We start from the raw sequence: 14,622 nt of genomic DNA, 5'->3' as shown, positions 1-14,622 counted from the left end.
CCCCCCCCCCCTCCCTCAACCCCTGGAGTCATCCACAACCAAGTTCTTTGTCTCACTATTTTGTAACCAGCTATTTCCACGATCATCCCAAAGTTTTGCTTTTTCACGCACGTTACGTTTTTTCCAATTTTCTCTCTTGTCAAGTAAAAATACACATCCCTTTCGTATTTAATATTACGATAATAATTACATCTTGAAATACTGATTCTCTAGTTATTCGGGCAATTGCCTCTCGCTAGGGTTCTTAAACTTGATTTCACAGTCATTCACACACCCGGAGCAGGAATTCTCCCCTTCTTTGAATCCTAGACCCAAACCTGACTAATGCTAATTCTAAAGTTAGCAAAACTGTAAAATATATGCAAAGAAAAATCTCTTAAAGAAGCAAAAAGTGCGATCACTTCATTTTTCTTTTTCAAGATTCATTTTTCCGAAAAAGACACCTTTCCTGTTATTTTTTTACTCGGAATATTTTTTACTCCAATGGATATGATGGAATTTTCATGTTTGTATGAAAATCAAAATTGAATCAGTATCCATTATTTTAATTTGGATAAAAGTGCTCAAGTCACAGGCTTTTGAAATAAATCATTATACATTCCAATTCGATTTGATCTTTTTCGGATTTACTATGGAGATTTATTATCGATTGCGAATACAGCAAATATCAAATTTTAAAAAAAGCAAAGAATTTTTTCGAGATAAATGCTAAAAATCTACAATTACCAATAAGCATATTTTTAGCGTAGATTAGAACCATCCAAATATTGGTGAATATTGGTAATTGAAATCTACAATTTGAAAAGTTGGTATTTAAATCTCCTTTTCTAAAACTTCCATAAAATCTGAATCTGTTGCGCAATATAAGAATTTCTCCCCATTTTCAAAAAATAAAATTTGAAGTTTTATCGCGAAAAATAAAAGATGAAAAGGGAAAATATCGTTAGAGGCATTCATTCGCATCTGAGATCGAGTTTGTGGGCTGGGAGCTGCTCGTAGCCGCGCTGAACCTCGCGTAACGGCCTAACAATAGTACTGGTCATAATATAGAGCGGTTATCAATACAATTATTACATCGATTAGGTAGTAACGACAATACCGATCCGGATTCCGCTACCACTCTGACTCTGTCTCTGGAGAAGATATATAGATGTACATTTATTTAGATGGCTACCAGATACCGTCTCGTTGAACTTGATTACGGACTGCTACGGGTTTGATTTTTAAGTAATCCAGTAGGTAAGTAAGTAATTAATTAAGTAAGTAATTAATCCAAAGAAGATTAATTATATCGAAAAAATCGCGTCAAGCATTACGCATCTACATAGAGTTTCAGTACCGACTACGCTCGCATAATTATATTCGCATATATATAATATATAGTTACAATGTACAAACGTATAGAATATATAATATATATTAGATATATCTCGAAAAGTTCTCACTCATCAATCACTACTCGGTCTAGCTTAAATGCGCGAACGAAATAGAGTTCATGAAAAAAATTTGAATCTACAAAGTGAAAAAAGAATGGCTTTATATATTTTTTTCTCTCGAGATTATTGTGCGAATCAAGGACCGAAGAAGAGAGAATCGTCGGATCAATCTCGTGATTAAGACTTGGAAATCTGAATAAGCAAAAATCCTAGGCGCATAACACAATTATAATAACCATATGCTATCAAATGATAATAATGATATTTATATATACCTATACAATAGAATATAATAACATAGTAATACAGTTAAATTAAGCAACAACGATCGTCTCTATGATTCCTTTATAGCTCACGTTAACCTATAGTTTATCTCTATTCTCCATAACTCTCTAGGATTTTCTTAAGTTTAATTATTATTCTCTGAGATATGTATCGTCGTGTGTTCACATCCTAATCCTCTATTCGTCATTCTTCTCACAAGGAGGGGTTTTTGGAATTGGGTGGACAAGGGGGCCTAACACCTGCTCTTTTTTTTCTCACTCTAAAAATCTCTCAAGACCCTCATTGCAACGAACTCACGCGATTTCCTTTCTTCTTTTTCAAAATCGCATTCTTTCATCCGTCCGTCAAATCACGTCAGTTTTACCTCGCGTGTGAATTATTTAAGATTCTTTTTATTTCTTTTTTTTTCTACGAAAATGGCAGTTATCGGTCACAGCCAATGGCTATTATGTTTATTTACGCTTTATTTAATACATTAATCTAGAATATTTAATTGTAGCTATTATAATTACAAGTATTATCGTAACTGTTTCGTTAAAATCTTAGCCACGTTTTATTAATACATAAATACTCGTTTCTGTGGTCTGCATGAATAAAAACTGGGCAATCTAGGGTGTATTTTCCAAGAGTATGCTACCCCAGTTTTGACCCCTCGCTTCAAAGAATAAAGGATAAACATCGGGGGGTGGAGCATCGACTCTTGCAACGAAAAAAATAAGACTGATTAATGAAGCTCCCACCTTCATCCCTCAAACCTTCAAAAGATAATTTCAAAGATTTTACTGGTTTTGGAATTTAGAGCGAGAACTCTACCCCTAGAAAGTATTGAAAAAAGATTTTTAAAAATAACAATGTCATGAATTATCGATTGTGACGCTTGACGAACGGTAGAATTCTAATTCTCGAAGTCATTGCAAAATTTATTTGAATCTTATAGTTCAGAGATCAAATGCTTATTCAAAATGACGGTTATTTTTATGGCAAGGGGACTCGCCCCTAATTTTCCGTTGCAAAGATTTTTAACGGCTCGAAACACCTGAATTCGAAGCTGGGGTCTCAATTGGCAGGTAAAATCATTCACATTCAGGCTCACAATCTCTCCAAGTTTCTTGAATGATTCGAGAAACATTATATTTCGTGAACCCTTTGGAGTCGGCAATCGCCCTTTACGCCTTAAAGTCGTCTGTTTCACATCATTATTTTACTTTTACACGTAAAAACTCTCGAGCGCAAATCGCCATAGAATAATAGATTACTAGCATTTTCTCTTTTCCCTCCCTGTTGCTATAATATTTATTTTCATATATTTATATATTATACTCCTTATATATCTACGTATTTAAGAATCTTCATCGATCGTCTAAATCTTTTTTTGCTAAAAACTGTCCTCTATCCTTTAAATCCCCATACCCCCCTCCCAATCCCTAGCTATAATTTTATCGTCTTTTTTCTTTACGCCTCTCACCCATTTTCCATACTTTTTTCAAATTCATTTTTAAATCCCCAGTGATTTCGATCAGACTTATATTGAAGTGAATGACATATTATCCGCTTGATCTACATATACATGTATTTTTTATAATATTCCACCGTATTACACGGTACTTTTTTTAGTTTTAAATTCAGAACGTGGATGCTAAAGAGAATACCTATAAATATATAATATATATGTATGTCATCACCGTTTCATGTTTTTTTTGTTTATACTTAACATAGAAAAAATATAGAATTCACTTTGCCTCGAACTTAAATATAATAAACCTCTCTCGAGCATCGTTTTATAATATTATTTATATATATATATATATTTATATGTATAATGTAAGTGCAGTGCATCTTCTTACATGACCAGCGCGACATCGCCAAAATAAAAATCGCGTGATTGTATGTTATGAGTGTGTGTGTGTGTGTGTTTTTAATGTAAGTTTTATGTTTGTTTTGATGAATGTGTGTGCATGCATATGAGAACGCGACAGATGGAAGAGTCAAGAAGAACGTAGAGGGCGTCACGTAAGAAAGGAATGAAACCTTGAAACGAAATCGTTCTCCTTGTTTCTTCTCAGTGGCCGTTCTACAAAACGAATGTCTTAGCTGCAATGATTTGAGCATATCTTCGTAATGGCAACGATTTACGAGACCAAGAATTTCAAATAGAAAAACGAATCAACGAAACGAAAAGCGAACACAAGAAATTTGTCGAAAAACGCTAGAAATCGAGCCCGCAAATTCTGACTCGTTCTCTCATCTCCCGTTTTTCTTCATTTTATCAGCCTTTAATCGCCTTGGAAAAACGCGGGTGATTAAGAGTGGGACAGTAGCCCAGCTTTTTTTTTTACAGCGATAACACAATTTAAAAAACGCGCCACTGTTGTGAGACGTGGCTCGCGTGCCAATCGACTGCTCGGGCGGATAATAATTTTGGAAATACACCGATGAGCTTCGCAGCTCGCGAGCCAGGTCCGCGAAATTCGCGAAGAGAAGGAGGTTCGAGCGGGATCCCCAAACTCCGCAAATCCCGAACGCGGCTGAGTTGCGATATTAATATGTGATATTTATATATATATAATATAGCATATGTAATATAATATAATATAATTTATAATACGTCTCTCGAAATAAAAGCTTGCATGCGTCGACGATCCCTACTCGAAATATATATCATTAGTTAAGAATTAGTTATTATTCGATTATTACTAGTTCAAGAATACAATTTTGGGACCGCCGCTCCGTGATTCGCCATTTCTCCCAGTTCACACCAACCCCCTTACTATTTCAATATCATCCCAAAAATTTGTCGACTCTTCGCGCGAATACGCGCCACATCCGGCGACTCGTTTCCCGCCCGTCGTTCCGTCGGCGTACGCGCGAAAAATACAAAATCTAAATCTCCTCGATAAAATACCATCATATATTTATATATAATATATTTATGTTTATATTTATAGAATATATATTATTATTATTATTTCAATTGCTGTGTCGCTTATATAAAGGTAGGATAATACTCTATGCGAGGGATAGCGGGTGGAACGAGTGCCGAGTTCTACTGGCTTATACTCGATGGCGAATCACGATGCTCCCTAGTTACACTTACTTCTTCGCCAGTCTAAATACCCTTCTAATAACTCTTCGCTGCCGCCTCACGACCAACGCGACATTCGGAAATAATTTTATCACTCGAGAATTTGGCTTGAGAAAGGATTTGTTCACCTGTCGCGGTGATCGCGATAAACTTCCTGACGACGTGGCATTTCGAGACCTAACATGCAAGAGAGCCGCGACTTTTATCGAATTTCTGGACTCTTGTCCAAAATGTTTACAGCCAACGAAACACGACTTGACTCGCATTTTAGATCTCGGATCAAAAAACCACGGATACTTCAGTTGGTTGAGGGGCATACCAGCGAGTGACACCTACGTAGGGCGATTAAAACTTTTAAATCGATTCGTTGTATCCGGTTGGCGGGAACATGAGCGATGCGAAGAATCGTATAATTATTCCCGGGTAAAAGGTAAATATTGGCAGCAGCAGCAGTGGAATTTAAACTTGTGCGCGTCTCTTTCTAAACTCTAGAAGTTGTCGTCGTCCCTCGACGATCCTCGTTGTCCGTGACGGTCAGTCCCAGCATCTTCCTCGCGCTGGAACACGAACGAGACGATCGTCACGGACATACGTCCTTGGCCATTTTCGCTCTCATTTCGTCGACAAGATCAGTCCTCTATTTTCTCCTTGCTCCTCCTCCTCATCCTCCGTTTCCGGAGAGCGCGTTTTTTTAAGAGAGTATACGCAGTGCTTGAAGCACGGGCCTCGAACAAACCGGACAGCTTGGATCGGAGCTTTCACAAACTCGATTTCCGCAGTCGAGACAAAAAAGATTGTGTCCACACGGAACAAGAGCCGCGTTGATTTCCTTATCATTGCAGACGACACACTCCCGCCGAACTGTGCTGCCACCACCCAGGAGAGAATCAGTTGGAGATGCTGGGCTCGCTGATGCTGGGGGAGAAGGTCTCGATGGAAGAGCTACTCCAGGAAAAGACCAGATAGAAGATGATGAAACGGCCTGAGATTCAAAAGAAGGCGACTCGCCGAGGCCCTCATCTCTTTCGAGACCAGCTCCCCAGATGGCAACAAGATCATTGAGACCGGGCGCTCCGGAGCTGCTGGATGAACTGGAGCAGCTTCCACTGCTGGAGAAAGCACCGCTGGAGCCGTTGGATCCATTCGAACCTGGGGGATCTAGACATCCAAGAATAGATCCCAATCCTCCGCGGCAGAGAGCGCCCAAGAGATCTGCTTCTTCAATACCTGGTCCAGTTCCAGTTCTCAAAGCGATGTGTGCTTCAATTTCACGCTTGGCTGCTTCAACACTTTCGGGGAGTCCGGTTACCTCAAATACTGGCTCCTTGTCGCGACTAGGAGTCACGATGTATGTGTGTGTTTGGTGTTGGATCCTCTTGATAGTGGCGCCTTTCGGACCTACTACCAAGCCAACGACTCTGTAGGGTACTCGCACCTGAATAGTCACGTGGCCAGGAACAGACGCTGGCGGACCTGGTGGAGCTCCAAGAAGAGCGCCTAGAGAACTCTTCCGCGAGGCACGGATCTGGGAGAAGTGCTCTGCTGCTGAGAGGATCTCGCGTTTTGCCTTTGCGACATCTTCCTTCCTTCCGGTCACCACGAACACAGGTTCCTCTCCACGGACTGGTGTTTTGATGTAGGTGTTGGTCTTCGCACGAAGTGCTTTGATCTTGCAACCTGGAATCAGACAAATATATCCGTTAGAAACATAATTTTTTGAGGGCGTCAACTTTAAGGGAGTAGAATCTAAAGAGTCTACACATTTCTACAGTCTAGCCAGAGATTGAACCAAAGCAAAGGAAGAATTGAAGACTAGAGGAGGCATTCAATATCGGAAATTCAAAGAAACTTGCATCAAACTTGCTAGTTTGCAACAGAGTTTTGCCGGAAAGATGCCGAGAAGGAAGAACAGGACAGGGAATATTCAAGAGAGCAGGGTGCAGGAAACTGGATGGAAGGAGGTCCCGACCCGGTCTGGCCCTCTCGTTCTCGCAGACTCTCTGGCCTTGAGTCCGCGCAATGCTAGCAATGCAGGTGAACCACTCCTCGCCCTTTCTTTCTCTCACTCCTACTTGCCGCTCACTCTATCTCTGTTCCCACTAGCCCTGCTCTGTCTTCCTTGCACTTTGGATTCCTTTCCTGTGGTTCACTCTCTCCTTCGCTCTTGTCGCGAGAGCAGAGAACTTGAAGATTCGCATACCAGCCCCCCTCACTACTTCTTTCTCTATCTCTCCTCTCGACGCACAATCTCATTCGTACTTTCTTTGCTCTTGTTTCTCGCGATCGTGACTTAACGATCCGCGATAGACGAACGCCGGGCGTTACGTCGACGCCCGATATAATTGTTTTAACAAAGCTTATTTGTCGCGAGAGGCGATCACTGACATGGTCCTAAGGAATATAATTTCTGTTCAATGTTCTTTCTAACTTTTTTCGATATTTAAGACAAATCTGAATACTAGGCCGAAAAAGATTTAAAACTAAACGGTGCCCTGTGGCCTTGAATAGATGATACTTTCTAATCATTTTGTTATCTGATGAGCTTAAAGAATTGACTCTGCATACAATTAACGTTCACTCTCTCGTAATAATATGCTTGACACCTTGAATTTACTCTTAATTTCAAGCAATTTTAATGCGGTGATTGCGATTCGACACATTTGTCGTTATTGCGTTTACGATTATTCGAGACGGAATCGCAAGAAGAAAATCCATACGGACTTCGCACAAAAACGATATTCATGTCGTAAGGGGAATCATTGCAGATACAAAATTGCTAAAATCGTAGGCAGAAAATGAAACATTGGACTTTATCAAACCAATAAAAAGGAGGAAATCAGCGGAAAAAGGAATCCATTCGAGGAAAAAGCAGATACAAAAGTAATCTTTGTGCTGAATACACTCCTTCATAGTCACGGGTCTTGTATGAGGCGACAATGTCAGGGACGTTTCTATTCCTCCAGGGACAGTAAGTTCGTAATCTTTTCATCGATACGAACTTTAAGAAGGCAGTTTGCAGACTGTCATTACGCCACCTACGAGAAAGTCGCTCATTGCTCCGTTTTTCCACAGTCGCCAGCCGTAGACAAGGTCGACTCCACTCCCTGTAATTTGCTCGAATATTAAAATTGGTTCTACCTATGTTTTAATATCATAAATCCCGTTCAGAACGACTTGTGACTCCATGAACAAAACTGCGGTCTGGTATTTTTCCAACAGACCTATTAGAAGAAATCTTTCTGGTAACAATGTAAATTGAAATCTACTTGCACTGAAAAAGATAAACTTATTTCAATTTGAGTATTAAAAAGCAAAAGAGTTTACATATGTTTTTAACAATTAAAAAGTTGTGTCTTCGTCAATTTGTATACATAATAATGACCCAGCCTCAAGTCGTTTGATTTTCAGCAGGATATTCAAGGCATGAACGTGCAGACGTTACTCGACGGCAATTTAACTGGTGGACAATGTCTTGGAAAAAACATTATAATCAAATACTTTAAGAACAAGGAATAGATTTTTCTCTTATTTTTATCCAAAAATTGATTCACCGAAGGCAAGAACAAGTAGAGACTAATGACATCAAATTGTCAGGTCCACCTTTGACTATACCAATGCCAATCCTTTGGAATATCATTCAAGTCATCCAAGATAATTGCAATTTTTCTACAATTTAAAATGTCAACAAAAATGAAAGATGGGCACGGAAACTCTTCCTCGGATCACTCAAGGTATTGGCTCTTGCTTTCCAGCCCCATACCAATCTTTTGATCGACCCTCTTCATGATCTATGTAATTCTTTTTAGTTCTATGAAATTCTGATAAACTTCTTTAATTTAGATTAACCTGACATCCGCTGCAATTAGACACGGTTGTCCATAAGAACATGATTTTTGCATACCATAATATTGAGCGCAACCAAAGTGCACACAGCATCATGTATTTCGACCGCCCAACTCGAACGTTGGAATCAATCGAAGCGTAGTCTAATCGGCTTTGATCTTCATGCGGGCGAATTCTATATCTGGTTTGTCGTCTACAGTTTCGCAATGCGTAACAAAAGAAGACCCTGCTCGTTTTCGGTGCCACTTTCCTTTCTCGAGTCGGAGCTCCTGGTCGCGAGACAAAGGCAAAAGCGCTTCGCGTTCTTTAAAGGTCTCTCTCCTGCGCTTGATGCTCTCACTCTTTCTGTTTTCATTCGTTGCTCCACGGTCTCACCTCACCTTGGCCGCGGCCCTTCAACTGTCTACGACCCACGCCCCCTGCCCCCTCCTTCGTTCCCCGACCTACACCTTCACCGCCACTGGTCACCCTCCCTCTCCTTATCAGCCGACCACGGGGCAACCTTCTCCATCATTTTTAAAGCCACCTCTCTCACAGTCACACACACCTGTCCATACGTGAAAGTACGTGCGAGCCTCGTTCACCTGCCTACTATGTACTTTCTGCCCACTGAACGACACTGACCGCGCCAGAGTCTCATTATTTTTATTGCAAAATTCATAGTCTCTCTACGGGAAAAAACTTTGACTAGGGTGGTATTAGATAAAAGTTTAGTTGAAAAATAAGAGAAACCGTAGTTAGGCTAATGGCAATCGAAGAATCAGTTTTTCGAATACAATTGGGATAAGAATGTTATGAGAGATTCTCTATATGTAAGTCTCCTCTGGCCTTATGATAATTTTATGATCATATTTGCCTTCAGCTGAACTCGAATCACAAACATTTTTTTGCAAAAACGCAAGAACCAGGCACAAAACTACCCACAGAAAGCTTTGCAACATTTTTACGATATCGGAGCATGATCCTGTTTACTTGTCACGCTGCAATGCTCCAAACGAAAAGAATGTTTGTCGTGTCTTTTTGGATTCAAGTTCCACTATCTTTTGCTGCTTGTTACTTGGAATATCCTAAGCCCAAGAAACCAAACAGTTCCCGCAGATATTCCAGTGCATCTATCTAGGTAATTAAAATTTCAAAACCCACCATGTTGTATACCACGACTTCCAGAGAAACTGCAAAGTAGAAAACCGCTGGTATTACGTGAAGCACTTATACTTTGAATCGTTTTCTCGAAACCATTATCAACACGTTCTTGCATTGTGCAGTGCATTGTGCATTATATAGAAGCTCCGCAAAATTTGCACCATTCAGTCTACATTTTTAAAGAAGAGGTTCTTAGTGCCGAGGGCTCCTGAAGATTTCACTCTTCTCTCAGCTTTTAGTTTTCTTTCTACATCCACAAATTAGCGAGGACAAAGACAGAAGAAAGTCAGAGCCGCTCAGCCTGAGGCGGTGATGTTTCGTCTCGTGGTCAAAAGCAAGTGGGCGTTGCTCTTTTCAAGGATGGCAATTACCACGGAAGTCGAACCGATGTTTCGGCTTCTTTTCTTTAAGAGATTTTCCCCGAAACGTGGAGTGATTTTGCATTTCGCTTATAGTTATATGTTGTAAATTGATCTCTCGAACCGATCGATTCCTAGACTCTAGAGGGGTCGTTTAAGTCACATGTGCTCGCACTGTTAGTGCCTATGGACCTATTTATCTATTCTAAACATACACACCACCAAGTGCAGTGGCATCAGGTAGAACAAGCTCATGAGGTAACTACATGCTAGTATCGGATCGATCCAGCTAGTTCTAGTGCCTCCTGTGGATTTTAGCAACGTCACTAGTGGGTGTGACGTATCGTGGAAATAGAGTCGAGCCTTTCTGTTAGATGTGCGCCAGTATTGTGTGACTGAACAACGAATCACGTGAGAAAAACTATCAAGGTCAATCAATAAAGAAGACAATGGGGCTTACTTCCAGTTTCTTTCACACCTGAACTTGCAGAATCAGAGAATTTTGTTACTAACTATTAGCTATGGAACAGTAGAATCAATCAGTAATAATTTTCTCACTGACCTAGAATAAGATATTTCACCCGGGCTCATAATTTGTTGACAAACGAGTGCCTTCTTTTAATTTTTTTCGTAGTAAATGTATCCCAAAACAGAAATCTAGAGATTCTGGAGCAAACTGACTGAAGCAAAGGAAATTTGTTTGCTCTACATTAGCTTTTTTCTAAGTCCAAGGACATTACTGCACCTGGAGATAGAAACATAATTCCGGAACCTGAAGTAACATTGTAGACAACATTTCCTGGGTTTGTCGCCCACGCTCTAAAGTTAAAACTAAGCCCAGGAGAGAGAAGAGAAGGTTACAAATTTGTTTAGGCTTGCTCCCTAACAGCGGTATCTTTACATCCCTCTAGGTCCTAGGACTAGGTGGTCGGGGTCGCTCGACTATGTCGGTATGTTCGTCGGTATGTCCGTGCGCACAAGTCGTGTGCATACGAGTTTCTCAGGCAGGTCAGTGAAACTGCGCCGTCAAGTTGAAGGCCAACACCCCCACAATGCATCGGCCAGGCACCGATTCCCCCACTGCGTACGTTATACGGGAACCCTTCCCCTGCCGGTTGAGTTCCACTCACTCCACCCGCCGCTCGTGAACATCCGAGGAAACTCCAATAAGGCCGATAACGTTGGTGCCTTCGAGTGTAGAGACACAGTGCTTTATGGCTATGTACTCTCCCTTTCTCCCTCCTTCTCACTCTTTCTCTCTCGTTCGCGAACTCGCCCGGATCATTGCTCTCGAGGTCGAAGTCGGGGTGAAAAAAATCTTTTCACGCTACCTTCAACCCACGTGTGACACTCCTTTTTTCGAGTACTGTCATTTTCGGTTCGTTGACATGTTATGACTTTACTTCCCAGTGAAGTTCATTGATACATTTAGTTTCAAACTTCATCCTTAGGTCATACAAGCTTCCTAGCGTTTCTCATATTTCAGTAATTTTTATACTCGTTTTTTTTTTTTTTAATTAATAGACTATGTGACGTGTAAATTGAAACTTATTCTCATTATGGTAATATACAATGATAATAAACTGAATATAGTAAAAGATGGAGGAAAAGGCCACATTGAAAATCTTCATCGTAAACTGCTAAAATAATATGTAGTGGACTGAACGTTATCTAGCTGGCTTAACCATAGAATGGCTGCTATTAATAACATTACTGGTTTAACGACGATGTAAATTTATCTTTAGATCGAATCTTCCAACGAAGAAACTACCTCTGTTTTCTTCTACGTCTACAGTCTACACTCTACACTACAACAATTGGAATTGCGTAACTTGAGAAATTTTCCGATTCTTTGTTGAACTGACAAGAAAATCATACTCTAAAAATACAATTATCAGTTCCAATTGGATATAATAAAATTTAATTCAGTTCAAGACAGTCAAGATAAAGGAACCATTCAAGTTTTGAAGTTTATACTCGCCCCTAATTGAAAAATATTATTCTCGCAAGTTATGTAAATTTACAATTGCAAATGGACAAACGTGATCTCTCTAAGTAGTCTAAGTTGAAGCGTCGAGTTTGTCTACTGATTCTACGAAAAACATACTGAGATTGGCTACACGCCCAGAGAATCAGGAGATAGGAATTACTCGACATCAAATTAAATTACGCTCAAGACATCTTTATCACTCTGAAGATTTCTAGTTTCATTTAAATTAAGCTAATTTTGTTTAAATAAAGGAATTTTCCTTCCTAACTATTCCAAACACAACTTAAATCAAGTTCATATTACAACTGAATTTAACTAGAAATATTAATTAAAGTCAAATCCATATTTCTACTTACATAACGTTTATATTTCGATTAGAATTAATCCAACATAACGACTTAAGCTAAGTAGCTGTTTTGACTTCAAACAACTATGAGCTTTTACTGAAAGTCATGTGTGACTGATTAAGTCCCAGATGAATGTCAGTCGAAAAGAATCATATTTTCAGTCTCTGGTGAAACATACCCAAGTCATCTATCTCAGACAAGAGCATTCAAGCGAAGTCAACTAAATTAAGAAAGACAGTGCTAGCAAATTCAAATGAATTCTACTTGTTTATAAAGAAGTCGTTAGCCCCTCTGGGTAAGATACTATGTCAGTGTTTCTTCCTCAAGAAAGCTAGAGCCTAGAGGAGCTCGATCTCTGTGGTCCACGGAGAAGAGCTTCGAAGGCCAGAAATTCCGACTCTCTCGAAATAGATCAATGACACTCGACCAAGCAATCTCGACTTGCTTGCGTGCGCTCACGCGAGTGAGTGTCTCTGAAATAAACTGCGCGCGGCATAAGGTGCAACGCACGCACGTTGCTTGCTGCATTGCAACGTGAGTCGCCGACACTGTCGCGAATGGCAGTGGGGGTCACACTATATTAAGATTGAACTCCACTGACACCGCACCGTGTACCTACTACTAGCATTCCCAATCCCTCCTAGCGGTGGTCGGTCGCTTCGACGATATACCAACTTGATTTAAAGTCAAAAATATCACAATAATTAAATTATTTTACTATTTTTATGTGATACACAGGTGCTGAATCTTTTCTTCGAATTATATGAAAGAAACTAAACCCACTGTTGGTGACATTGTGTCTGCGCGATTATATTATTTATTCTCAGGATGTAAAAGAAACGATAAGCTTCGTCAGAAATGAGATTGCTTTTAACTAATTATGAATTGCATGAGCATGATTGTCTATTCGGATTTACGCTAGTTCTAAAATAGACGTTCCGTTATGGATCCACTAGAGTTTAGACAGCATCATCAATGCAAACCGAGTATAATTGTTTCAGATTTAAAAACGGAAGTAAGAACAAAAGCTTTATTCAAGTCCCTTTACACTTTACAGCTATATAATGTTAATAAATATATATATTACATTATTAAAGAAATTAATTATTATCATAATAACTAAAGCTCAACGTATTAATCAACGTACATAATAATTTATTTATACTTTACAACATTTTTAAATCGAAAAAGAGGAGAGTACTTCCACTGGATTTTTATAGCCACTAAGGCTCTTTGCAAAAGCACAGTTGACAATAAAAAAGTAGTTAATCGACACCTGAAAACAAACACATTGCATCAATGCGATTAATCGTCCACATTTAAGATTGAGCAAAAGTATCAATGCTGGATGTAAAAATCGATTATGATACTTCATCCAAGAAAAAAAGTTTCTAATCAAGAAGATTAGAATACACGAAAAAATTACTCATCTAACTGACCTACTCCTCTTCAGCATATGAACTGCGTAATAAACAGAGTTAGACTCCTCTTTAGAACCTGAATTGATGCATCATATTAATTAAAATCATACTAATCATACATAAGTATATTAACCCTTACCTTCGATTTTCATTGCAATCACTGAGAAAAATGGATTATAATTATAAGGTTAATGGTCTTAGAATCGTAAATTTTAGGACAGCATTCAAAAAATTTGTGGTTGGTTCTGAAGACGCCTCATCAACATAAGGTTCAATATTTAAGCATTTTTTCTACTATCGGCGAGAAAACTATAGGCATCTGCCTTTGAAGCTTTACAACTCAGTCAAAAAAATATACTAGCGCAACAAAAAAACAATCATTTAAAAGCTGAAAGTGTTCTACGTTAATGAGCTGAAAGACGTTTATGTAAAAAAATATTTGTGCTTAGCAGACTGAAAAATGTAAAAAAAACGTAAGGGTTTTTGAGTAAATTTAAGAACAGTCAAGTTTAGAGCATTATTTCTTATGCAAACTATATTATCTTCAGTTCTAATACAGATATTGAAGCGATTCAAACTGCAGACTGTAATTGATAGGCTCTGTATTTGTTTTCAATCACCCGGAAGGATTTGTTAGTCTTCTTTTTACTGAAAATCGCGATATTTTTAGACATTTTTTTGTTAGAAAAGAAGTGATAGAAAGCAGGGGGGGGGGG

The 14,622-nt window shown here is 39.2% G+C and overlaps 1 protein-coding gene across 1 annotated transcript in view; it reads right to left on the bottom strand.

The window, feature by feature from the left end:
- Positions 1-197: 197 nt before the first annotated feature.
- The window catches only part of LOC117177823 (RNA-binding protein MEX3B), a 47,371-nt gene continuing 32,946 nt past the window's right edge, over positions 198-14,622 (bottom strand). The window contains exon 2 of the mRNA XM_033368782.1: positions 198-6,480. Coding sequence (XP_033224673.1) covers positions 5,495-6,480 — 986 coding nt within the window. The 3' untranslated portion in view covers positions 198-5,494. The remainder of the gene's footprint in view (positions 6,481-14,622) is intronic.

Source organism: Belonocnema kinseyi, chromosome 8 (genome assembly GCF_010883055.1).
Source record: "Belonocnema kinseyi isolate 2016_QV_RU_SX_M_011 chromosome 8, B_treatae_v1, whole genome shotgun sequence".
Lineage (NCBI taxonomy): Eukaryota > Metazoa > Arthropoda > Insecta > Hymenoptera > Cynipidae > Belonocnema > Belonocnema kinseyi.
Note: the sequence above shows the minus strand (reverse complement) of the source record. Positions and strands in the feature narration are given on the sequence as shown.